Source organism: Nelumbo lutea, chromosome 2, assembly GCF_056320005.1.
Source record: "Nelumbo lutea isolate HS-2025 chromosome 2, American lotus-T2T, whole genome shotgun sequence".
Lineage (NCBI taxonomy): Eukaryota > Viridiplantae > Streptophyta > Magnoliopsida > Proteales > Nelumbonaceae > Nelumbo > Nelumbo lutea.
Window position 1 is genome coordinate 109,712,809 of NC_142685.1, and position 26,244 is coordinate 109,739,052.

Consider the following 26,244-nt stretch of genomic DNA (forward strand, 5'->3'; position numbering starts at 1 on the left):
AGTGGTACCTGCACTAAAACAAGACTCCAATTGAATTGTAGCTATAAACATTAGAGGGGTTAGTAGATCACGTGCTATCACGGTGAGAACTTGATAATTTTTTGAATGTTCAATCCACCATGCTAAAATATCAAAATTATTTGTTCCCTCAGGACCCTCACCTAAACTAGAAAATTTTGCTTGTAAATAAATTAAATTCACTAAATGAACTTGTTGTAGAAGTAGCAAATTTATACTTTCTACTTATTATTTCGTACTATTTCAGATAATCAAATTCAAATAAATTGTACATTTCAAATAATAAATTATTAATTTTTTATTTTTTATTTCCAATTTTACTATTCATATTTTCACAATATGTTTCAAGTCCTACTGCTTCAGATAATCAAATTCATATAAATTGAACATTTCAAATAATAAATTATTAATTTATTTTTTTTATTTCCAATTTTAATATTCACATTCTCACAATATGTTTCATGTGAAATATTAAAACCATCTTTCATAATCTTAGGATCTAATATCGTAGCTAAGCAATAAAGGGGAGAAATGTTCTTTGAATATTTTTAAAATATATTTTCCATTACTTCAATAATGCATTTAAATTGTGGGTTATTTCTTATTCCTTCGCATGTGTGAGAAAGTTTGCTTAAATGGCAGTACCACCCTTGCTAAAATAGCTAAATTATTTTCTACATTTTTGGCAAATTGCTATATTTCCCTTCCCCTCAACATCTTCTATTTTAAATACTTTCCAAATCGAATTGTCGGTTCAGAACATCTTCTACATTTTTTGCCATTTTTATAATTCTAAAAAAATAAAATTAATTTAATTGGACTTACCCTGGGTTGTCAGTTCAGAATCTCAACTTGATTTCAACGATTAAAGTCTTTCAACGTCTAAGGCTTCAAGCCTCCCAAATTGCTAACTTGGAGAATCAGACAATCAACCAATCAGACTATTAGAGTTCACTGCAAAGAATGTATGAGAGAATGGGAAGAGATTAAGAGAATTGTTGATTGTTGAATTGGTGTGATGAAAAGAATGGTGGAGGGCTATTCATAGGATCTAAAGATAACTCAATTGGCCAAAATACCCTAAAAACTAATTATTTTTTAGTTGTTGGGAGAGGTATTTTGGTTATTATAAAGTTATTTATAACTTTACCCAAACCCCCCTAAACTAGTTGTTATATAGTTGTTGGGGGGCATTTGTGTCATTTTCTCCCCTTCATAAAAAAAATACATAAATACCCCCCTAAAATAGCTATATTGGGGGCTATTTATGTAAAACCCCCAAATAATTGAAACTAGCTGTTGGGGGGATTAGGGAGTGGGGGCCACCGGGCCAAATGGATAGCCTAGTTTTTGGATGGGTTGAGCATGGCCTACTACGGGTCCTATTGGTCGTACCAGTTAGTGGACTACGAACTAGACCTGTTCATGGGCCGGGTCGGGCTGGGTCGGGTCGGGCTTCACTTGTCATTAAGGGAAATATGCTAGGCCCGAGCCCGAGCCCGACCCGACCAACGAGCCTATAACTTGGGCCCAAGCCCGGCCCTGATAAAAAGCCCGAAGCCCGACCTAATAAAAAAAACAATTTTCCCTACTCAAATTAGAATTAAAAATTTAGATATTTTTTTTATTTAAATGAATAATGGGCCTACAAGATGGTTTTTTTCCCCTTTTTTTTATATTTTAAAACATAGTTTTACATTCTTAAATGAAAAAAAAATTATTCAAATGGACATAATCACATTACTCACTTTAAGTCTAATATTAAGTTGGGTCGGGCCGGGCTCGGGCTCGAGCTATTTTGACAAAACCCAAGTCCAGCTCGAATTTATTGTGGGCTGAGCTTTTTGGCTCGAATTTAAGCCCGTGAACCTATAACCACGTTCAAGCCCGTCTGAGGGCCGGGCCAACCCATTAACAGGTCTACTACGAACCCTACGCCCAGCACGACACGGATCATAATGCTGGGCCTGACACGGCCCGCGAGCTGTCGTGCCCAGCCAACCCGATTTACACCTATAACTCTCATTCCCATTTGTATGGAGCTGACGTGGAATATCTTGATTGATGGCCGAATGCTACGAGTACGTCGAGTAGAACTGTAGACAATTAGAACTCGATTTGAGTAGATTCTTTTAAGGTTGATTTTTATTAGATTCAGCTGTCTTTGAGTGTCAGTCTGTCCATTTCTTTGCTATACACGTGTAATCATGTAACCACAAGAATTTAATTCACCCCTACTTGGCTATTCATCAAATCAAAAGCAAATAACCCGATCGGACCGGCCACGGCCCACGGGTCTTTTGGTTCATACGATACGGATGCGATTCCACCTATGATCCATGATCCACGATCCACGATCGACGACCCATGATCCATCATCAATCAAACTAGATTTTTGCATATTTAAAGGTGCCCTCTCTAACTCGGGAAAGCCCCGAACTTTTCAAAGCCCTAGATCGCACAAGCAGACACAATAGAAGCGAGAAGGGGCGGACCTCAAACTCAACTATAAATTGAAAAAAAAGGCGCTATAAAACACATTTCAAGTCCGTCTTTTCTCCCCGCATTCCCTCTCGCTTGCGGACCTGACTGGTCGACCACGCTCGTGAGTCGTGTCCCTTGCTGCTCCCTCTCCCTCCCTCCCTCTATTTAACTGATTTTCAAGTGTCACACGGATATCTCCTTCTCCAGCTTCGAATTCCCGCTCAGGCCCTCGTTTCAAAGCCTACTGAATCGCTTCTCCGTCATGTTTCCAGGAAGAATGTAGAAGAGGATCGCCAACATCCCGCTCGTGGTCGATTGCAGCTTCTGTTTCTGTTGCTTCATTCGGTTCTTTCAGCTTTTCTGGACGCCTAGAGTGAATTCCGGGGTTAATTTCGTTCGAGTAGGGATCTGGTTCCAGGAACCTTGGTATGGATTACGGGCTCTCCGATAGCAGCGGTGAGTTACTTCAGGATCCTATGTTTAGCGCGTTTTGTGATCTCCGAGGAGTTTCTGTGCTTTGTTTCACGGGTTGGGGTTTAAGAGTTTGGTGAATTTGATTCACATTGTTAGTTTCGAGGTGTTTCCCGTTGGAGCTGCTGAACGGGGGTGGGAGTTGGTGAGTGTAGCAGAGCGAATGAATTAGGGTTTAGAGCTTGATCTGTTGGTAGCTGGTTTTAGGGTTTTGAGCTGAAGTATGTTTGCTTTATAACTTTTGAATTGTATTTGGGTTGGTTTTTGGAAGCTGGGTTTATTCAATTTAGGAATTCGCTCCAAGCGAACGCGGGCTAGGGTTTCTGCCTCTTTGGTTTGTGTATTTTGTTTGGCTTGTATCCTGAACCTAGAAAAATTGGGTGTTGATCAAGGGTGAGTACCATTGGGGTGTCAGAGGTTACTGTCAGTAATCCTAAGCACAAAATAAATGTTTTTGTGAAAACCTTAAGACAATCATCTCCCTCTAGGAGTATACAGTAATATTTGAGTTACACGGGATGGTTGGACCTGCAGGAAGTGATTTATCATCACCAAACTGGTTATTATTTTTTTCCGGTTCAATTTCTATGGTGAAAGGCACATAAAATTCTTTACTTTTTCTTTCTACATTTTCTTTATCTTGGCGGTTTCCATCTTTTGAGCTTGTTCTCATTGAGAAGCGCATCTGGCATTTCAGAAAATGAACGCATGTCTGTTTTCAAGTGCTTCAAATGACAAAAAAAAAAAAGAATTTTACATTTGACAACATGATTTCAACTTAGTGTATATGTTGCTGAACATTCATCGTGCTGCCAAGAGGTTTGCACGAGTGACTGGGGTACAGTTTTTTTTTTTTTGATGAGATCGCTGGTAGACAGTCTTGGCTATCTATGCGTTAGATAGAAGAGAAAACAGCAAATAGAAAGTAACCATCATAATTAGTTAATTAGTTGCTTCTTAAAAATGAAAGCTAATAGAGTTGCTATGATAAATGTTCATTTCTAGAAGAATTATAAAAAAATGTTCATTTCCAGAAGTCTCTGTTCGGAGGATTATCTAATAGATAATTCTTTTGACTTATGACTTCTTAATCTAGTTCTTTCAATTTATTGACAATTATTATTTTTTGGACTCACAACATAATCATCAAAAGTGAATTATTATTTTTTGATCAGAAACACATAAATGATTCATTAAATTAAAAAATCATGTACAACAAGAAGGTGTGGGCAGACAAAAAGTCCAAAGGAAAATCCCGCTAATCACAACACAGTCCCAATTTATAGCCCAAAGGACAATTTCATTACTTACAACACAACCCCAAAGATAGCCCAAAGGAAATCCCACTAACTACAACATAGCCCAGAACATAGATTGTCTTTGAACTCATTGCTTTAGCTAAACCATCATCAATGCTGTTAGCTGATCTCCTAATCCATCTTATTTGAATCACCATATCATTAGAAACCTGCTTGAAGCGCCTGAGCTCATTCCTTAGCCTCCATATTGCTCCTTCCTCTTTCTTCAGCCAGTTTACAACAATTTTTTAGTCCCCTTCAAAAGTGAATAAGTGAATTATTACTTAAATTGGTTGGAAGAATCAGGTGGAACTAAACATTCTCTAAGACTAAGAATCTAAGAGAGTTGGACTAAAGTTTGTTATACAAAGAATGAAGAAGCTGTTGGGGGAGGAAATCAAGATCCTTTATATTTTTTATTTTGGTTGGTAATAATTAAGAAAAATTTATCAAATTTTGAGGTACAAAAACACTAGAGAAACGGCTATCTGGAAGAATACTAAAAGCCCCCTGTCTGGCCATCAGCCAGCTCCCCATACATGATACACCCAATAAATTACAAAGGGCAGATCACGCCCCATCAAGTTTTCCTCAATTTCTCTTAGTCTAGTTGAAAATTTGTTACTTTTGGGTTTTCTTTTCTTGATCGTTCACAAGTTTAAATACGTATGCTAAGAGAAAATTTAAAAAGTACATCAAATTTTCCTCACAAGGAGAGCAGGAACAATCATTTCTGTTTTCTTCACCTAAAATAAATAAAAACCTAATGGTCCACCCATGTAATTTTGACCCCATTTACAATCCCACATCATTAGCATTTATTCTTGCCAATGAGTCAGTAAAAGATTAGCTGATTGTCTAACCCATTTGAACATGTCATTTATATTTGAAGCTAGAGATCTTGATTCCCTAATTGCATGTCATAGAACTCATGGGCCATCTTTTTCATTCGTCATCCACCCTCTTACAAGTCACAGCTTGAGAGTCTCTTTCATCTCTGGGGATCCAATGGTATGTTGAATGAGTAACAAATTTGAAGATCTTGGTGGAGAGATGGTAGTCCATATCTCAAGTTATCCTCTTTCCCAGTTTAACCTGAAAAGATATATAACTCTTCATTATGTTTCTGATTGTACCACCCATTCTAGAATATAAAGGCAGTGAAACCTGGCTACCAAGGACCTGACCGTATGAATATAAAGGCAGTGAAACTAAGGGTCCTTGTCTTCTTCAGACTTCAGTCGTCCCTCATCTAATCAATTGTAACTTGGAGAGTTGTTTAGAATTAGGGAAGTTTAGATTTTAGGCTCCTCGCTTTTTTTGATCGATAACAGAAATCTTTATTAATGAATAATACCTGTGAAAATTAATTACAGAAATTGGGGAGGGAGGTAAACTATCTTAACTCCCCAACATCAAAATGACAACAAAATACTAAAAATGTGCCCAAAACAAAGAATCCTTAGCCACCCCTTGCTTAGCTAACCCATCAGCCATTGAGTTAGCACTTCTCTTCACCCAGCTGTATTGCACCTCTAAGTCCTTGCACAGCCAATTAAATTTTTTCTTTTCATTGCTGTAACTCCACAAGCCACTGATATCTCCTTTCAGCCACCTAATCACCACCTTCGAGCCCCCCTCAATCACTAAGCATCTGATGCTTAATTCTCTTGCTCTTTGGATTCCTTCAAGAATTGCTAGAATTTTGGCCCTAATAGAGTCACCCTCTCCAATTGGCCTAGAGAACATGGCAGTAATATACCCCTCCTCATTCCTGAAAACACCCCCTATCCCAGAAGGCCCTGGATTCCTTAAGCTACATCCATCAAAATTCATTTTTATGAATCCGGCGGGAGGGGGGTCCAAGTAGGAATACAGTTCCTTTTATACATAGCAGCAGTAGCAACCTCTTTCCACTTTCTCAGCAAGTCTGCCATAGAGAATTCAGAGAATATCTCCATTGATTTCAGTTTAGGCTCCTCACTTTTCTTTCAGCCTTTGTTTTTGTTGGACAAAGCATGTTCTTTTGGCTTGATTTTGATGTTGTTAGGTAGGTTATTTAATTGCCTATCTAGTCATCATAATCATCATCATCGTTGTTGTCATCATCCAAGCCTTATCCAAACCATGTGGGATCAGCTACATGAATCTCATTTTGCCATTCCATTCTGTTTAATGCCATTTCCACTGTTAAATTGTTTGTGCTTAAATAATTTCTTATTACTTCAACCCATGTCCTTTTTGGTCTACCCCTACTCCTTCAAGCCCCTTCAACTTGTAACAGATAACTTCTTAATTCTTACAGGTGCTGTCAAAGGTCTTCTATGCCTGTGATCAAACCAATTGTCCATCTACCCATTAAAAAAGAAAAAAAAAACCAATTGTCCATCTAGTGAGACCATAAAAAAAAAGCCATTGTCCAATGTTGGTCCCTGCTATTTGGGTCTTGGTAGGGGTGGATTGGGCACTAGAATAACCTTTGGCTTTTTTGTTTTTGGTACTGTGTGACTGCTGTCAGATTCAAATCCACATTCTCATGCTTGTCAGCCTGATATTTTACCAATACACCAAACAATGGCCCCTTGTCTTTTGAGGTCATGATCTCTTGCATTCTCTATGCTTTGTGTGAGATATGACCCTTTGATTGATAGGGTGTCATGTATCGGTTGGTGGTGGTGGAAACTGTCCTTATTCTTTTCGGGCCAAAATTTTCGTTGTTTTTGATTTGTTTAGTTGTACTATGATTAGTATTTGATTGTTCAAGTTGTTTAGAAGTCAATATCAATTCTGCTTGTTTTTATGGGTTATAGGTTATTGTAGTTTTGAAACGTTGAAAGAATGCAAAAATGTCTTGTAGATAAATAGATTGAAAAAAGTCTGAGTAGTGAAGAAAAGTGTTGGTGTTATTGCAGTACTTATGTTTTCATTATCATCATCATCTCTATTTCTTAGTAATAAAAACCTTTTGTCTATAGCATTCTCTCTCTCTCTCTCTATTCCAAACATTATTTTTTTTTATCAGTGGATTGCAAGATTTATTAATTCGAAGCCAAAGAAGGTACAATTTAGGGAGAGGCACGAGACGTTACCTCCCCTTTAAGGAGGGGAGATGGAGGAAAACATCAACCCTTTAGTTACTAAACATAACAAAGGACAAAGAAAATTACAGAGAAGCCCAATATAAGGAGATCCGAGTAGCCCCTTGTTTAACAAGATAATCAGCCCAAGGCATTAGCCAATCTCCCCAACCACTGGAATCTGACTGTCATGTTCCTTAATAGCCATTTGACCTTTTTTAAAATATTCTTAAACTGCCAAGTGACAGTACTCACAATGATATTCTAGTGCACAAAGTCTTGAAACATTTAAAGAGAACCATGATATGACCACTTGGCAGTCACCTTCCACGTCTAAGTTTGACAAATTTATTGATGAAGCCATTTGGAGATCTTGCAAAAGGGATGTGCTCTCATCACTTAGATTTACCTACATCAAATGGACCTGAGAAGCTACGGATAATACTTCCAGTTTCATTGTGTTAATAAATGATCCTTTCTTTTTGATCTTAATACAATACCTTACCTTCTCTTAAAAACAAAAGAACAATACTTCCAATTTCATCTCTAAGGACTGCACCTATCCTCACCTTGTCTGCCATCAAAAGCTCTCCTCATTTCCAGAGGACTTGCCATTGATGGATCGTGCTGTTTCTGTGGTGAGAACGAAGATGGTGATCACATTTTTAGAAATTGTTCTTTGCAAAACAAGTTTGGCATATCATTGATCCCAACATTGTTGGGCCGACCAGTAGAGATTATTCAATTTAGGAATGGTGGAAGAGTGTGGCAAATTCTGTGGAGCCTATGCCCTATGAGAAATATAACCCCATTCTTTGGTTTCTTTGGAAAAATAGAAATGAAAAACAAAAGTTTAACAATCGGTGTCTTCCCTCGTCAAGTATTATTGTGAGAGCTGTGAACTCTTATAAAGATCGTTTTTGTGCTTAGCAAATATTAGCAATCCAAACAATTTAAAATCATGTAGGCCCATTATCTGGAAGACACCAAGATATGGTAATGTCAAAATAAACTTTGATGCATCGGGAAAGGATGATGGAGCTTGTTTGATTGCTTGCATTGCTAGGAACCATGTTGGTGATGTGCTAGATGCTAAAGCTTATTCAATTGGTATGACCACTATTAATGTTGCTGAAGCTTGGGCAGCTTGGGAAGCCCTTAATGTTGCTTTCAATTTCAAGGACCACCCCATTTGTATTGAAGGTGATTATCTCCTTGTTATTTCTTGACTCAAGAAGCAGATTGATGTTCCCTGGAGGCTGAAGACCATCATCAATGAATGCTCAAAGCTGGCCGATAGTCTGGGGTGCAGTATTTACTTTGTCCACTCCTTCAGGGAAGTGAACCAAGCTGCAGATTGGGTGGTGCATCAAGCTCTCTCTTCCTCCACCAATCCTCTAAATTTTTGTATTTTTGCTCTTCCTAGTGCTTTAATGTATATTTGCACAAGTGATGTTTGGGGCAGAGCTGCCCCCTCTTGTGTAGCTCCTCCTAATCTTAAAAAAAAAAAAGGAAAAAGAAGTGAGGCTTTGATCAATGCCAGAGGAAAATAGGGGATATTGGCCAGGCTAAAGGTCACTGAAATTGTGACAACAAGTTGTTGTAACTTGTAAGTAAACCACTCCAAAAGAAGTACAGGAGGATAAAAATAGGGTCTCTGTCTGTCTGATTGGTTAAAGTATAGGCTTTAAGGCACTGTCCCAGAACAGTGAGGAGCCGTTGCCCATAATACATAAAAATACCAAAACTAGGGCTATATGGGTATGATTGAATGATTTTTTATAAGGGGGATTTCCTACAGAATAGGGAATGGTTTCATATTGGGCTCTAATAAAGGTACAATGGGGTCAGAATGAGAACATAATGGGCAAGATTCTAGATCAGCCATATGAAAAAGTAAAACAGTAGAGGAAGTAAATAAAGGATAGAATAACCAAAATCAGCACCATTTTTCAAGGAAAATGCACCCAGAGATATGGTATCATCACCTTCATGAGCTTGAGGCACTAGACACAACTGTAAAAGAAATTATCTTTCATTCATTGTCCTTGCAAGAATGTTGTCATAGGTATGTGTAGAGGATATAAAAAAATATTTTTGAGTTATTTGGCAAATTAAGATTTGATTTAAGAGAATCTTATACTGATTAAGTGGGCTTATTGGATTCAGAACTTAGTTGCTATTAAATTAGGATTGCTGTGTTCATGGATTGTAAGTCTTATTAACAGTTTTCCTGGGCCTGGGCCTGTCACCTGTGGTTATAGATTTTTAGTCCTGTGGCTTAGTTTATATATATATATATATATATATATCTTCTGAAGGGTTACACAACAGGGGGTAGCCCATCCCCCAACCCAGGTGCAGGCAGGATTTGACCCCAAGTCTCCACTACGACCAGCTGGTTGGCACCTTGCACTTAGTTTCATTGTTTTTCTTCTAGCTTTCCTTGAATTCGTTTTAATGCCTTTTCCTGGCAGGGTCAAGACCCATCCCTTGTGTGTTCTTGTTGGATTTTTCCAACGGTGCCTTTTTGATCACCAACAAGTTTTTTTACTTATGGCAGAGGCAGACACCATTTATCACGGTGTTTGCAGGTTCTCCTCAAATGCCTTTTGATTGTTGAAGAGTTCCTTGAGCTCTTTAACTTTGTATCATTTCCTTTTTTTTTTTTTTTTTATTTTACAAGGATGCCATCAATTGTTTTACCATCCTGCCTGAAATCCTGATAACAAGGGAATCAACACTTTGATTCTCTTCCATATAACAGAATACAAAGATTGATGCCTTTTTTTATCTTGTTTAGCTACTCTCTTTTCAGGTACCTAATTACATATACCTTGCTTTAATCCTCACTATTATGTATGCAGAGCTGGTGGACACATGTCAAATTGTCAATACTCCATCTGCATTTCTTTGGTAGTTGAAAGAAAAATGTAATTTTACCATGTTGCTTTGTTACTTTGTGTAATGAATCAAGTCTGTACAAAGTGTTATACATCCCTGAATAGGCTGGAAGTACTCCACCTATCCTTTTTTAAGAATATCAATCGTCAGTCTTATGAGGAACATAATAACTGATAGCCCGCTTACTTAACCCTCAGAAGCTATATTACCTAGATACATCAAAGACACTGGCTGGACATGGTATCTGGATATCATAGCTCACAGGTTATTTTCTGCAAGGGACGGTATAACTGGATCCTATATCTGTATTTCAGAAACAAAATACTTCACACTGAGGATGCATTACTTCTTTCATTTTTCACCATGAATTACTTCTTTAGGTAAACTCATCACAGTATTGGCATACCTATGGATTTATTCATGTTATATTTCTTTCTTCAAATGCCAACAGGAACTGATGATGATCTTCCTCCATCACATCAAAACAGAGGAGTTCCCAGAGGGGGTCGCCTTGCAGGAAATGGAAGATCTGCTGTCGTAGGTTCTGCTGCATACCCTAGGATGCATACCGATATGGAGACCCAGATCCACCAGCTTGAGCAAGAAGCATACAGTTCAGTCCTTCGAGCTTTCAAAGCTCAATCTGATGCTATTACTTGGGTATTTATAATTGCCTGTCTGCTAAACATTATAATGTACCATATATCTTGAATAGATTTAAGTAACTGCTTAGAATTGAATTTTCCTCAGGAGAAGGAAAGTTTAATTACGGAACTTCGAAAAGAGCTCAGAGTATCAGATGAGGAACACAGAGAGCTTCTAACAAGGGTCAATGCGGATGATATCATCAGGAGGATAAGGTCTGATAGTGTTATGAAACAAGCTTTCTTGTTTTTTCTTGGCCAATTCTTCCTTGTAATTGGAAGCTATATTGGGTAATGACATTAGGGAATGGAGACAGGCAGGTGGACTACAAGCTAGTTTGCTCAGTTCTCAACCTGTTCATGATCCTGTACCCAGTCCTACTGTCTCAGCATCACGCAAGAAACAGAAGACATCACAATCTGTACCTTCTCTTTCCTTGAATGCACCATCTCCGGCTTTTCACCCACAAACAGTATCTGCATCCATGCAGCCATCGTCTTCGGCTGCAAAGCGAGGGGCTGGAGTAGGAGCCAGGGGCAAGAAACCTAAATCAGTAAGTCAAAATATTTTGAATTATGTGTCATGTGAAAATAAAGAATCTACATAGATAGAGACACATACTTACATTTTTGAGCAAAAAAGATTTCTGTTGAAGGAGTGATCAATGCATGCCTGGACGTTTTGTGTTCCTGGCTGGCAAATCACTCTTTATTCAGGGATATGCATGGAAATGATTTACTGTCTTCTGTCTTTTTTTTGAACACTTAATGTATCTGCCCTGGTGTGTATGGAATCTCATTGTACTGGGGTTTTTTGTACAGCTTCGATCATTAATACAATACCCTACTTTACCTTCTTCAAAAAAAGCAGGATTAAGAATTGACACCAATATCTTTTTTTTCCTTCCTTCCTTTTGAGTTTTTCTTTCATTTTCCTTTTAGGGTCAGTCTATGCCTGATACATCCTCAATGAAGTCCATGCAGTACCCTTTGACAGGTGCAGCTGGAAGGGGCCAAGTGGCTAATAGAGGTTCCTCTGGTGCCCTCGTGGCAAATGAACCTACTGAAGCAGCAGCATTTGATCCATTAATTGGGCGGAAAGTGATGACAAGGTGGCCAGAAGATAACAACTTCTACGAGGCTGTTATAACTGACTATAACCCTGTTGAGGTATATTTGACCGTTGAAGATGCATTATTTTTAGCCTTCAATGGGATGTGTAGCTAAGCTTGTGATTCCATTCTATTAGGGAAGACATGCCTTGGTCTATGATATCAATACAGCAGATGAGACATGGGAATGGGTTAATCTCAAAGAGGTAATGTTTATACTCTTGTGAGTGAAATGCATATTCTTGCTTTTTTTGTTTGTTAGATATTGTTGCATTGGCATAAATGTGACGTTTAAAATGCCAATTTTGTGAAAATTTCAACTACTTGAGAAGATTATGTTCGAAATGTTAAAAATTTTATATTAGTATTATGCTTTAGAGCATTGTTAATACTAATTGTTACTTATAAAAAACATTGTTAGTATTAATGATTGAAAATACCACTATTTTTTTTTGAAATTATAAAAGGAGATACTCTTTTAAATAATTATATCCAAAAAAAGATTCAACAATGATTCTAGAATCCTCTTCTTCCACTTAAAATGAATGTTAAGGGTTTAAAAAATTACTACATGAGATCAACATTGGGCAATAGCCCTTTGCTATACACCAGTAAATGTGCATGTGCATTGCACATGATGATGATGATGAGTGTTCTTATTAGGGCTGTAATCAAGCCAAGTTGAGTCACTTGAGTTTTAGGAAGCTCGAGCTTGATCTCGACTCAAAAACTCAAAGTTCAAAATTCGACTCGAGCTCAATTGAGTATTGAGATTCATACTCAAACTCAACTCGAGTTGATACTCATAAGCGACTTGAGATTGACTTGGTTTGAACCAATTATAAATAAATTTCTATTAAAATTTATAAATAATTCAATATTATGAAATATTGTAAATACAAATATATTATGAAATTTGATTATAAATTTATTTATTTATATTATGAATAAATTAATATAAAAATTAATATTTACTTATATTATAAATAACAATATATTAAAAAAATAATATTTTATTAGAAGCTTGATTAAGCTTGCGAGCTACTCAAGCTAGCTATTATGAAGCTCAAACTCGGCTAAACTAACTATTGGACATTTGGACTTGAATCAAGTCTGACTCGACTCATAATCTTCGAGCCAAGTTCGAGTATTTAGCCAGTTGAGCTCGAGTAGCTCGTGAGTTGGCTGGACTCGCTTACACCCCTAGTTCTTATCAAAACCCATGTAAAAAAGATTGAAGGATGGTCTACTAATGGATTTATTGCCTTTCAATCTAAAGGCATAGCTTCAAATCTTCTTGTAGTTTATATCAATGTTTTCAACTTGTGGTTGAATTAGATAGTCGGGTTAATTGACTTGTTGCTTAGAGAAATTTCCAAGTACTAGTAAATGTGCACATGAATTGCTCGTAGCAATTTCAATAACATCAAAGCCTATGTAACAAAGATGAGTAGTTGAAACATGCATGGTGGATTTATTGCCTTTCAACCTAAAGGCCTAACTTCAAATCTTCTTGTAGTTTATATCAATGTTTTCAACTTGTGGTTGAATTAGATAGTCGGGTTAATTGACTTGTTGCTTAGAGAAATTTCCAAGTACTAGTAAATGTGCACATGAATTGCGCGTAGCAATTTCAATAACATCAAAGCCCATGTAACAAAGATAAGTGGTTGAAACATGCATGGTGGATTTATTGCTTTTTAACCTAGAGACCTAGTTCCAAATCTTTTTTATTTGTAACCAAGGTTCAAAATATTGAGACACCCAATACACACGAACGCGCATATTGGGTGTTCTGATCACGTGCTCCAATATTTATTTTCAAAATTTTACAAGGGATCTGTTTTAGCAAGGCCTACCCCTTGAAAATAACAAAAAACCAAAACACGAAGTATTTAATGTATTGGGGTGTAGCCCAAATTGGCACTGTATGCTGAATACATCGCAATACATTGTGATCTTTTGAAGCTTGCTTGTAGTTTATATCAATGTTTTCAACTTGCAGTTGAATTGGGTGATTAGATTGATATTTACCCGTCACCTAGACAAATTTTTGAGCATGTTTCAACTCAACTAATTGAAAGAAGAAAAAAAGGAAAAAAAAAATATTGGCTTGTTGAACAACTAATTGACCCTACTAGTTGAATCGTTAACCTATTTAACCAGGTCAATGGGTCATGGATAAGGCATTGGTTTTCTTTTCTTTTTCTTTCTTATATTTTATCCATTCCCATCATTATTAACAATAATTCTTATTTTTTAAACATATTTTGGTTTAATATAATGAACATTATAATAATATTAAAATACATGCTCAAATATTACAATATTTTGTATACTTTTATTATTTAATTTATGACATGACAAGTTGATTTGTCTGACTGAGATGGTAATATGGTTCCGATCGATTTTTAAAACATTGATTTTTTATCAATGTTTTTTATTTTGTAGTCAAATCAATTGGTTGGATTAGTTGACCTATCACTTGACTAGAATTTTGGGCCCATTTACCACCAAGCTGCTTGCCTATAAAAACCATTGGCTTAGTCAACAACATGGTGACTTAGCCATTGAACCACTTGATGTTTTGGCCCATTTATGGGGTCACAGGTTAGACATTAGTTCTATTTTTTCTTAGCTTTTGTATTCCATTTCCATCAGTAATAAAAATAATTATTTATTTATCACATTTATTTTTTTAGTATGAGGAATACATAGTATTAGAGGTGTGGCCATATTTTTCTACAAAACTTCTATATTTTTTGGAATTTATTTTATTTCTATGTATTCCAGTACCTTGGTTCAATAATTCATAACAAGGGAGAGATTTGTTTTTTGGTATTCAGTGCCATGCACCATTAATAACTTCCCCCTTGATCGAGGTTCAAAGTATTGATACGTATCGGCCTGTATAAGCCATTACGTATCGTGCCGGGAGCTTCCTGATATGCCCCTACAGGGGTTGTATCGGGTCAGACCATGGTTCAGAGGGTATCCGGGACTTAAACCGACCCCTCTGAACCAGTTTTGGAAAAAAATAAAACATAAAAAAACACTGACACAGGCTGATATGCCCTACCGGCGTATTGGCCTATTACTTTGAACCTTTCCCTTGACCCCTTTTCCCCCAAAGTGCTGGTTGTGGGATTCAATTCTTCATTAACACTGGAACAAACCAGTTAACACACCAACGGGCCAGCCCTCGATTTGGTAACAAGGGAGAAATTGAGGAGGATGCCACCCAAAGAATTAGAGCAGGATGGGCAAAATGGAGGGTGCATCTAGACTTTTATGTGATAGGTGAATACCACTTAGATTAAAAGGAAAATTCTATAAGACAGTCGTATGGCCAGCTGTGTTGTATGGAGTGGAGTGTTGGGCGGTCAAGAAACAACATGTTTAGAAAATGAATGCGGCAGAAATGGGAATGCTAAGATGGATGAGTGGAAAAACTAGAAAGGATAGGATTAGGAATGAAGTTATTTGTAGGGACCTAGGAGTAGCTCCAGTAGGTGTGGTAAAATGAGAGAGAGTAGATTAAGATGGTTTGGGCACGTGCATAGAAGACCGCCAACTGCATCCATTAGAAGAAGTGATCTGTTACACATTAAAGGGGCTAGAAGAGCTTGGAGTAGACCAAAAAGGACATGGGTAGAAGTAGTGACAAATGATTTAAGCACTAATAATTTAACAGTGGATATGGCTTTAAATAGAACAGATTGGCAAAACAAGATTCATTTACCTGACCTGACCCCACATAGTTGGGATAAGGCATGGATGATGATGATGATCATTATATTTTTGTGTTTTTTAATTTTTATTATTTAATTATTACTTCATGGGTTAATCCATTTGATGTAGACAATTTAATTGCTGACCCGCCACATGGATGGAAAAGTCATTTTACTTTAGGGTCATTTTTTATTTTACATTCCATTTAATCATTAGTAAAATTAGCTCTTATTTTTCACACAATTTTTTTAATATGATGCATATATGATATTGGAGGTGTGCTCAATTTTTTTCTACAAAATTTATTTACATTTTCATATTTTTGTCTCTATATTTTTTAAATATTTATCTTTCATCATGACATCATGGGTCGACCCATTTGATGTAGAAGTTTGGATTGTTGATCTTCCACTTACTGGGTGAACTACTGACCCTATTTGACCAAGTCATCAAGCTATGGTAAGACATTAATTTCTTTTTGTTTGTATTATAGCCATTTCCATCATTAACAATAATAGTTCTCATTTTTTTTAACATATTTTTGTTTAATATGACACATATAATATTAAAGGCACAATCAAACTTTTTATAAATTATATAATATTTTTATATTTTATTTTGTTATTTAATTTGTGACATCACAAGTCAAACCTGACTTGCTTATTGAGAGGGAAATGTGGTTCGAATAAATTTTAAAACATTGATTCTCTATTAATGTTTTTTTGCTTGCAGTGAAATCAACTGGTTGACTCATAATTTGATGAGGATTTTGGGTCCATTTACAACAAAACTACTTGCTTGTACAAACCGTTGACTTGGTAAAAAAACATGGTAATCTGTCTAATTGAACTATTTAACCATATGACCCAATTAGTGGGAACACAGGCCAGACATTAATTGTCTTTTTTCTCTAATATTTGTATTCTATTTCCATTATTAAGAATATATTCTTTATCTGTTACTTTTTTTTAATATGATGAATATAATGTTTTAGATATGCCCATATTTTTATACAAATGTTTCTATATTATTGCCTATTTTTAAAACTTTTAATATTTAATTATGACATTGTGGGTGGACCCATTTGTCCTACAGGGTTGAAGTGCAGACCTACTACCTATGTGGAAAAACTATTTTGCTTTTGGGTTGATTTTAAATTATGTCTTTTTTTCATTTTTATCTTTACTTGCAGGCATGCATGGCATGTGTCCTTACACTAGTGTAAAAGACTGTTGGCTCAAATTACATATAAAACATATTCAAAGCGAAAATGTGAAAGTGAAGACAAATATATGTTGATCATATCAAAGTGCTTCAAGCACTCGAAACAATTTAAGTATGTGGAACTTTCAATATGTTTGTTTATCACCTAGTTTTATTTCTAGAAGTAGTTAGTGTGATGTTAAAATATTGTATTCCTAATCCTAAGAGATAGCCTTCTGTCTCCATAAATGCATCATGAAGCAAGCCCAAAGAAGTCCATGTGGGGGATTGGGCGATGTCCCTAACCTAGGTTTTTGTCTGATATATACATAGGGGTTGTTTTTGTGATTTTAGTTGCACTTCATTCTATTTTAAAATTAGGGATCAGATGCTAGTTGCATTATTGTTGCTTTAATGGATATTTTGCTATTTTGGTCCTACTTTCAAGAACTAAGGCTTCAGGTATTAAAAGGTCTTGGTTTTTGTTTAATTTAGAAGTTTTTTTTAATGGATAACAATAATTTTATTATATGGTTAAAAGAATGGGTTAATTACATAGAGTGCTGTTCACTGAAGTAAAAAACAAAAAACAAAAAAAAAACAAAAAAAAAAAACAAAAAAACAAAGAGTGCTGTTCAATCATTGCATGAGGTTGGCGCATGCCCCTTCCCTTGACCCTACTTTTGTTTGCTTTACAAATTACCCTAATACAACTGTCTTATTTATCCCTTGTCTGGCCAAAGCATCATCCGTCCTATTTGCTTTCACCCCGTCTTGCCAAGGCATCTGCCATACTGTTGGCAGATCTGTAAATCCAAGAGGATGTAGCATTTAGTTCTATGGCCAGTGCCCTAACTTCCCTCAACAAGTAATCTTAAGCCTTGCAAAACAGCTAGTAGTTCTGCTGTTGTTGAATCTCTATACCCAGTAGGTCCTAAAGACAATGCCATTGCATCTCCATCGCATCTTCTAAGTTCTAAACGCTCCAATCCCCAGAAAACTTGGGCTCTCTGTAGCCATCAAAATTCATCTTAATTATGTTTTGCAATAAAAGGTAATTTAGAAGCTGGAAAACCATTACAAAGGTGTAAAACATATAAGAATCTACAAAAAACATTGCAGAAAAAGTTAAAGTAAATGAAAGATAAAAGAGAGGGTAGAAAGGGCTAGCCCAAAGCAAGGATGCTTGACACTTGGAACATCTTCGTAATTGTCCCAGGATGCTCAGCAGTTGGCTTACCTTAATCTAATGTTTTCACTGGAGGTGGAGGGTGACTCTTTGACCATCAACAGTTGCATGAAGGGAGCACTCTTTAGGAGCATTTCCTAAATTTCTCATCTTTTTATTTACTGCGAGGTAGTTATTTTCATTTGGACATTCTTCTTCACTCTTTTTAAACATCCAAGTGTTCGTCCTTTTACTCTTGTGGATATTTTTTTCAAGGTAGCCCTGCACTTCTAGGCGCAAAGAATGCAATTATTCTTTGGAATAGACAGTCTTTTGAAGAAAAGGAATATGCATACCATAGTTGTCAAGGCGATGCCTAGGTGACAAGGCACCCTTGGAGTCTCGCCTCGTCTAATCGTCAAGCAGTTTTCTATAGCGTGTTATAACAAACTTTTATATTCTTAATTTTTTGAGGTTATAATTATAAAATAGAAAATTTTAAACTAAAATATTCATTTTGTGTGTTTATATACTAATTTCTTTTTGTTACTTTCTTATTTGTTAGGGTTTAGTCAACACAAATATTGCTAAATGCTGCATTGAACCCTCAAAGACTTCAAAACCTGAACCAATAAGTAAGAATGAACATAAAATGTTGTCCAAACACATTTTCTTTTTTTCTTTACTAATTTTGTGTTTTTATATACTAATTTTTCTTCTTCTTCTTCCACCTTTTATTTTCTTCTTTTCCTATAACAGAAATAGGGGTTCAGCCCCTATATTTTTTGAGTTTTATTTTCTTTCTTCCTTTTCTTCTCATGAATATGTTGGAATATGTTGATTTTCTATACTTTTACATGAAGTTTATACTTATGAAAATTGTGGATATTTATGAAGGAAATATGATTATGGAACCTAGGGAACTACCCTGGGATACATGTTTTTACTTAAAAAAATCCATCACCTAGGCAAGCGCCTAGGCGACTAGGTGCCCCCCTGTTTCCTAGCCTCACCTTGGCGCCATGAAAACTATGATGCATACTTCTGAAGGAAATATTTGTTCTACAATTCAAGTGGTGAGATATTTGTTCTATGCAGGTGGAGTAGATCTTGGTGCATTTTGAGTCCTTGGATTTATTTAGTCTCTCTTGGAACGGCTTTGCTTTTTTCCTAGACATTGTATTTTGTGATGATTAATTTATAGTTAGTATAGTCAAATTTCTTTCTTTTTCCTTTTCTTGGGTGATGTATTTGTTGCTGAAATGTCTTCACCATCTATTGTAGTTTTTCTTTCTTTTTTAATATTTTTCTACTTGCTATAGAAAGTAAAAAAGAAATGAGAGTTAATAAGTGCTCAAAGAGCTCAGATGGTTGGTTTCTAGAGCTAGTTATTTGTGCTTGAAACTCATTGGTCTGATTCTTGGTTGTGGCTGGTTGGAGCTGTTGGGTGTTGGTTTGTCGGTTTCTTTTGCCTGGTGATGATGGGTTTCCGGGTGTTGGATCAATTGTGTTATCTCTCTGTAGGTTGTGTAGATTGGTTTGATTGGGTCGTTTGGCTTTTGTTCAGTGTGGCCCTTGTTGAAGATTTCTTTGGATAAAGGGAGGCCCATTTTTCAATTGTTTTTTGTGGGCCTGTTTTTGTATTTGCCTTTTGCTCTAGTTCCCCATGGTTGGCTCCTTTCTGGTATGCTTGCTATGATTTTTGTAGTTATTTTTGCTGCTGAATAAAATCATCTATTTATTTATCAAAAAAAAAAAAAAGAAGTGGGAAGAAGTGGCTCGGTCTGCTCCCTTGACTTCTTCCCCTAGTCCTGCTTGGACTCCTCCAGATCCGGGATACATTAAGTTGAACTTTGATGGTAGCAGTGAAGGAAACCCAGGCCCTTCAGGTATGGGTGGAGTGTTCCAGGATGAAGGCCGAATTATTGCCATGTTCTCAGCACCTATAGGCTGGGGGGATTCATTGAGAGCTGAAATTTTAGCAGCTCTGAAAGGGATCAAAAGAACCCAGCAGTTGAAAATCAGAAATCTGTTGGTGGAAGGAGATTCTAGGCTGACAGTTAGATGGTTGCAGGAGGAAGATTCTAGCCTGTGGAAGTTCTCAAATGAAAAAAAAAAAAAAGAAAATCAACCAGATTACTCGAAACATGCAAATTCAGGTTCAGTAGGCCAAGAGGTTTGCCAATTCTCTGGCACTCTTTGGCCAAACAAGGGGTGGGAAAAGCAAATCTTTTTTGGGCCGTGTTGTAATCTGACCATTAATGTTAGTGAGGGTTAGGTGTCTTTATCCCTCCCTTTTCTGGACAGGTCATCCACCTTCCATGCCTCGAGAAGCTCCTTGACTGATTGAGGATTTGTCCATTGCCAAGAAAAGCGGGACCAAGCTCTGTGAGCAAAAGATTAATGAATGAAATCATGGTTTGCACTTTCTTATTCTTCATGGCACAAGGCACAGTTAGGATCTTGGATGATCATTCCCCCTTCTAAACAGCAGCTCCTTGGTCAAGCATGTCCACAAGGCACCCATTCACACTAGAAATGTTACTCTAGAGGGAACTATAGCATCCTGGACTATCTTGTAGGATAATTTAACTGCTTGTTGGAAGGAGCTCACAGAGGAAAAAGGCATTGCTTGACCATTTCCAAGATCTTGTATCTGACTTATTGGGCTTTAGGGAAATGCTACGCAACTTTGTTAGTACTTTCATTTGTCTATGATAACCACACCACTACTGCTGAAAAGTTTATTTTTTCAGTAATAAGAGCGTTTGGTTCATTGACTTACTATTATATAAAAATAATTCCCTCTAATATGTTTGGAAATTGCAACTTACCATCCTATTGTAAAAGCCATTCAACGAAAATAATTAAGAAAATGATTAAATAATTCTTAAATGAAGTAATAATTAATAATTATTTAATCATTGTATAATCATTTATTAATTTAATAATTCTTTGCTAATTTAATAGTTGCATATTTCAAAATTATTTAAGAATTAATAATTCATAATTTAATACTGATTTCATAATTCTTTGATATTTTAATTATTAAACTTCTCTTACTTTAATTTATAAAAATTTACTATAAAGTTAATAATGAATTACTAATTAGTTTAGTTATTAGTGAATAATAAATAATGAACTACTACTACTACTACCAATTTTTATTATTAATTATTTAATTATTTAATTCACCACCTGAATTAATTTAAATGAATAAGTACCTAAATAGTTACTAATATTCAAACAATGAATTAATTTATCTTTATTTAATATTAAACTTCATTAATATGAATGATTTTATATATTAAATTATTAAATTACTGTTATAAGTTATTAATTATTTAATATTTAATAAATGATGTAATGATTACTAATTTAATTATTGTTGATTATGAAAAAAATTAATTAAGAATTTATTTATTAATAAACATAGTTTAGATTTTTATTAATTATTACTTTCATTAATCATTAGCTATTTCATTATTTATCTAAATAATAATTATGAACGAATGGATTGATTAGTTAGTAATATAGTTATTAATAGCTATCATATATTTAATTGTTAATCATTTTTTATTAATTAATTAATTGATTAAATTGTTAGTTTATAAAATTATTATTATTTGTATTAAATATTAATAAGTTTTTATTTCTTTTGTGTAACTTTTAATCATATATTATGTACATTTTTATAATATTATTAATGAAACAAATATTTATACCTCGTCTGGGTTGGATCAGTGCAAGTTTACCACTTAACCCAATCTACAACATCCCTAGGTGCAAATAGTTGGGTGCCCAAGTATTTGGATCTTCTATGCACATCTATAGAGCAATAGTTTGCAGTATGATCTTTTTTAATTTTACCATTGCTTGATGTAATAGTAAACTCCTAAGTTGTAATGGTAGAATACAAGGCTAACGAGCATGAGAACATGGTCTGGGACTAAGGGCAGTCACTTTGTTCCCAAAAAAAAATGCCAAAGGTTAGGACCATGTCAAGCTCACCCCTCCCTAGACCCCGGATAGCTTGGCCAACATTGGGTAATGACCTTTTTTTATGGGGAGGGGAATGTTTTAAAACGTGGAGGTGTGACGCGAGGCATTCCACTACCTAGAGGTGTGAGGCGTAGTTCAGAACACAAGAGGCATAAGCCTCCTGAACACAAGGAGGCATAAGCGTCCTTAAGAGAAGGGGGGTTAGGAGGAAGGGAGGATCTAATTTTTTCTTTATTTTTAATAAAAATCTTTTATATAAAGAATAAAAATGCATAGCATTAGTTGAAAGGGGGGTCTTTTTTTTTTATAAATGATTGAAAATTTATTCATGATAATCAGAATGATATTACAATACAGCCTGCCCAAAGGAGAGGCACGAGCTGGTACCTCTCCACAACAACAACAAAGTACTACCTCAGATTAGGAAAAGAAAGTTTACAGTGTTGCCCATAATAAATGTTCCCTTGATACCCCTTGTTTAGATAACCCATCCGCTATGGTATTAGCTGTTCTACCCACCCATTGATAATTAACAGTCATGTTCCTTGAAAACCATTTAGCTTTCCTCATAAGATCCCTGTAGCACCAAATAACTGAAGTTGGATTTTTTAACCATCCCACAATGACTTTGGAGTCTCCTTCAATAAGCAAATACCAAACTCCTAACTAGTCTGCGATCTGAATACCTTGTATTGCCGCTAGAAGCTCAGCTCTAATAGAGTCTCCTATACCCAGAGCCTGAGAATAAAGCTAATATATTACTATCTTTATCTCTCAGCACCCTACCCATCCATGATGGACCCAGATTTCCTTAGCTGCTACCATCAAAATTCAGCTTTGTCCAGTCTTCTGAAGGAGGCACCCACACAGCTGGTACCCTGTTCTTCCTGTTATTGCTACTAGCCACATCAATCAAGTTCCTCTAAATGTCATAAAAGGAATATGTTTTAAAGGAATCCAATGATCTCAGCCAATGGATTGCCTTGGTCAAAATGCAATCCTTTATGTTTTGAATACTTCTCTCCTCTTTGAAAATCTTCGCATTTCTTTCTTCCTAAATTGTCCACAAAGCAGCAGCTCTAATGCACCTCTACATTGTTTTACCAAATTTTGTGGGCCACGCAAAAAAGGAAGGTCAAAGATCTGATCTACGGCTGTAGTCAAATTCCATCTGCAACCAAACAAAGCAAGGATCCAACCCCAAATAGCAACAGAAAAAGAACAGGTTAAAAGTAAGTGAGAGCAATCCTCACCATTAGCCCCTGCATAGTACACACCAATTAGGAGACACACACATAGAAGGCCTTCTCTTCTACAGTAAGTCTGAAGTGTTGATTTTTCTATAGAACACCTCTCAGCAGAAAATAATAATTTTAGGAGGTACAGATTTAGATCAAATCTCCTTAGTTGGGAAACCCACTTGTCCCGAGGGAGAGCAAAGAGACTTAAAGAAGGAAGCACATGTGAAGTAGTTGAAAGGGGGGTCTTGCCGCAGGGGCAGGGGGCAAACCACATTCTTTCCCCTTATCTTTTCTTCCCTTTCCTTTCATTTTCTTTTCTTTCCTTCTCTTTTTTCTTTCTCTTTCTTTTTCTTTCCCTTCCCTTCCCTTTCCTTTCCTTTTTTTTTCTGTATTTTTATATAAGATGTGCATGAGGTGTATGTCTCTAGCACACCTCATGAAAAAAGCGCATGAGGCGTATGCCTCAGAGGTGTTGACGCCTCTGGCATATGCCTCAGGGCCTTTTAAAACACTGGGAAACAGCTTTTTGGTCCTCTTGCACTTTATTGCTGCACATGGATTAGAGAATATTTAATTTTGGGGGCTTTCTTTTCTGTATTAGGCATTTTTTTTTCGGGTGTGGGAGGGGAGGGGTGGGGTGGGGAGCCAGAGGACAGGATTTGATCCCAGGTCAGTGTGAACCACATTCACTGGCTTTAGCAGGTGAGCCAACTGGAACTTTTGAATTAGAGGACAAAATTTATATCCAAGGATGAAGGACAAACAAAGTACCGGTATTTCATTTAGCTTTTTATGCAATGGTGTTTCAAGGCATCAATTCCTCTAGATTTTTTTTTTCTTTTTTTTTAGTCTTAATTGATGTTGGAACCCATCTTTAAGCGATATTATTAGCACATGCTTTTCCATGCATAGCCTTTAGTCTTGTATTTGTTAAACCTATAATTTGCTTCATTTTAATATATAAAGCTAAAAATCATTACCATGTTTCTTAAGTTGGGCATTAACTAGATAATTATTCTGAATTTGACTTGGTCCTAAATTGATAATTTATTTCTGACTGATTTTATGATGTTCATTCATTAATGGCAGATATCACCGGATGACATCAGATGGGAAGGTGAGGATCCAGGAATTTCTCGCCGAGGGGGCCGTGGTGGGTCTGGTCGTGGGATTAAGAAGTCTGTTGGCCGTGGAGGTGCTGTTCCGGGTGCTGGAAGAGGGAGAGGCACCACAAAGGTTCAGGGCAAGAAGGATTTCCCACCTTCACAAAATGGCATTGGGAAAAAGAATTCTGATGATATCGAAATTCTTCACACAGATACTCTAATTAAGGAGGTATGAATGTGCAACTTGAGCTCTCAGGCCATAAAATGCAAATGAATTGACTTTCAGCTTCTCTAAATTTTGATCAGGTGGAGAGGGTTTTTGGTGCAAGTCATCCTGATCCCCTTGAGATTGAGAAGGCAAAGAAAGTGCTAAAGGTAAGAAATGTCACACATCATGTGATGTTACTACTTTTCTGTATCTTTAGGAATCTAAGCTTGGCCTTTTTCTCCTTTCAAATCAGGAGCATGAACAAGCACTTATTGATGCTATTGCAAGGCTTGCAGATGCATCTGATGGTGAAAGCGGTAATTAAAATTTCACTACTCCATGTTCTATTTTACTTTTCAGTTTTCTCAAAATCTTTGGAATGACCCAGCTCCACTTTTCTATATATTTGGTGATGAGCACCATATTTTGTATATTATGTGTTCCCCCATTGCATTAATTGAACTTCTTGCATCAAATTGAGGTCACTTTTCTTTCTGCAGTACTAAATGGTCTTATTTCTTCTGCTATAAACATCTTATTTATGGTACATTGCTAAAATTGATAATTTGATGGAATAGTTGTTTTTTGAGGCAGTTGGGGTTGTGGTTACAACCTTTATGTATAAGCTGTAGTATGCCAGTGGTTGGGTACGTAAATAAAGTACTGATCCACGGAAGCATCACCTTTTTTAGTTTATTTAGATCAATTTTGCATTTCTTGATGATTGATTTTCAAAAAATAAGCTTAATTCCATATGGTTCTTTTGCCTTGAAACAGATGGCGAGCACCAGTTCTCGCATGGGCAATCAATGGACCGAGAACGAGGGTGGAGAAACCAGCAATATGGTGGCAACCAGCACACTACAGATTTTGATGATGAAATGGGCGAAGGTAGGGGTGAAGGTTCAGATGGGGATCATATAGCTGGAGAAGGTAGAGTTGGATCTGATGACCAGCAAGATGGTGATGAGGGTGACGATGACATTTGATGTTGAGTGCACCATTTCTAGGGTTTGTACTACCAGAAAATTCCTACCTCCCTTGTCAAGGCTATTTTCTTGTCTTGTGCCCACCTATGTGGAATAACAGCTCCTTGCTTCGGTATTTTGTGTAGTAGAGGACTCATAGGTGGGTCTGATCTTACCATTGATCCAGTAAATTTCACCCGGGTAGGCTAGGATTCTTTTGTAAAATTATTTAAGCAGTGAATAACCTGTGGCCATGTAACAAGCCGTCTTGGAAATGGTTGCCTTTGGTTTTGCAGGTTGCACTTGTTTAACTTGCTAATCTTCTATCCTCTATTTTTTCAAATTTGTTCTTACCATTTTAGGTCTGGTAGATGTTCTCCTTGTATGTTTGCAAAGGAGGCATTTTTCATGGTGCAGAGCGTATATGAGCAATTGTACTTGTACACCAGACAAAGACAAGCCAGGATGAAGAACATTTACCGATTTATATACGAATGGTATCCATTGAAATTTGAAAGCGACCTAATTTCTTTGTTCTTTCCTACCTGTTTTCTTTTGTGTTTGGCACGATGTGTTTTGGTTTTCAAGTCCTCTTGAGGCAAATATCA

General features: G+C 36.4%; 1 protein-coding gene across 3 annotated transcripts; it reads left to right on the forward strand.

Moving 5' to 3' along the window:
- The first annotated feature begins 2,449 nt into the window (after positions 1-2,449).
- Positions 2,450-26,162, forward strand: EML3 (Emsy N Terminus (ENT)/ plant Tudor-like domains-containing protein). Of its 3 annotated transcripts, none has more exons than XM_088969575.1 (10): positions 2,450-2,958; positions 10,704-10,912; positions 11,003-11,112; positions 11,201-11,450; positions 11,839-12,066; positions 12,146-12,214; positions 24,444-24,689; positions 24,767-24,835; positions 24,922-24,985; positions 25,446-26,162. In XM_088969575.1, the coding sequence occupies exons 1-10, from the start codon at positions 2,931-2,933 to the stop codon at positions 25,655-25,657; spliced, it is 1,485 nt and encodes a 494-aa protein (XP_088825701.1). In that variant the 5' UTR covers positions 2,450-2,930; the 3' UTR covers positions 25,658-26,162. The 3 variants fall into 3 exon arrangements, with proteins under 3 accessions (XP_088825701.1, XP_088825702.1, XP_088825703.1); XM_088969576.1 differs by having other exon boundaries at positions 2,455-2,958; positions 11,872-12,066; XM_088969577.1 differs by having other exon boundaries at positions 2,464-2,958; positions 11,881-12,066.
- The last annotated feature ends 82 nt before the right edge of the window (positions 26,163-26,244 follow it).

What these genes read in the sequence shown, in the direction of transcription:
- EML3 (XM_088969575.1), top strand. Translation starts at nt 2,931, where the DNA reads ATGGATTACGGGCTCTCCGATAGCAGCG. An exon ending in CGGGCTCTCCGATAGCAGCG is followed by an intron (nt 2,959 to 10,703) that starts GTGAGTTACTTC and finishes AAATGCCAACAG; the next exon opens with GAACTGATGATGATCTTCCT. An exon ending in GATATCATCAGGAGGATAAG is followed by an intron (nt 11,113 to 11,200) that starts GTCTGATAGTGT and finishes TAATGACATTAG; the next exon opens with GGAATGGAGACAGGCAGGTG.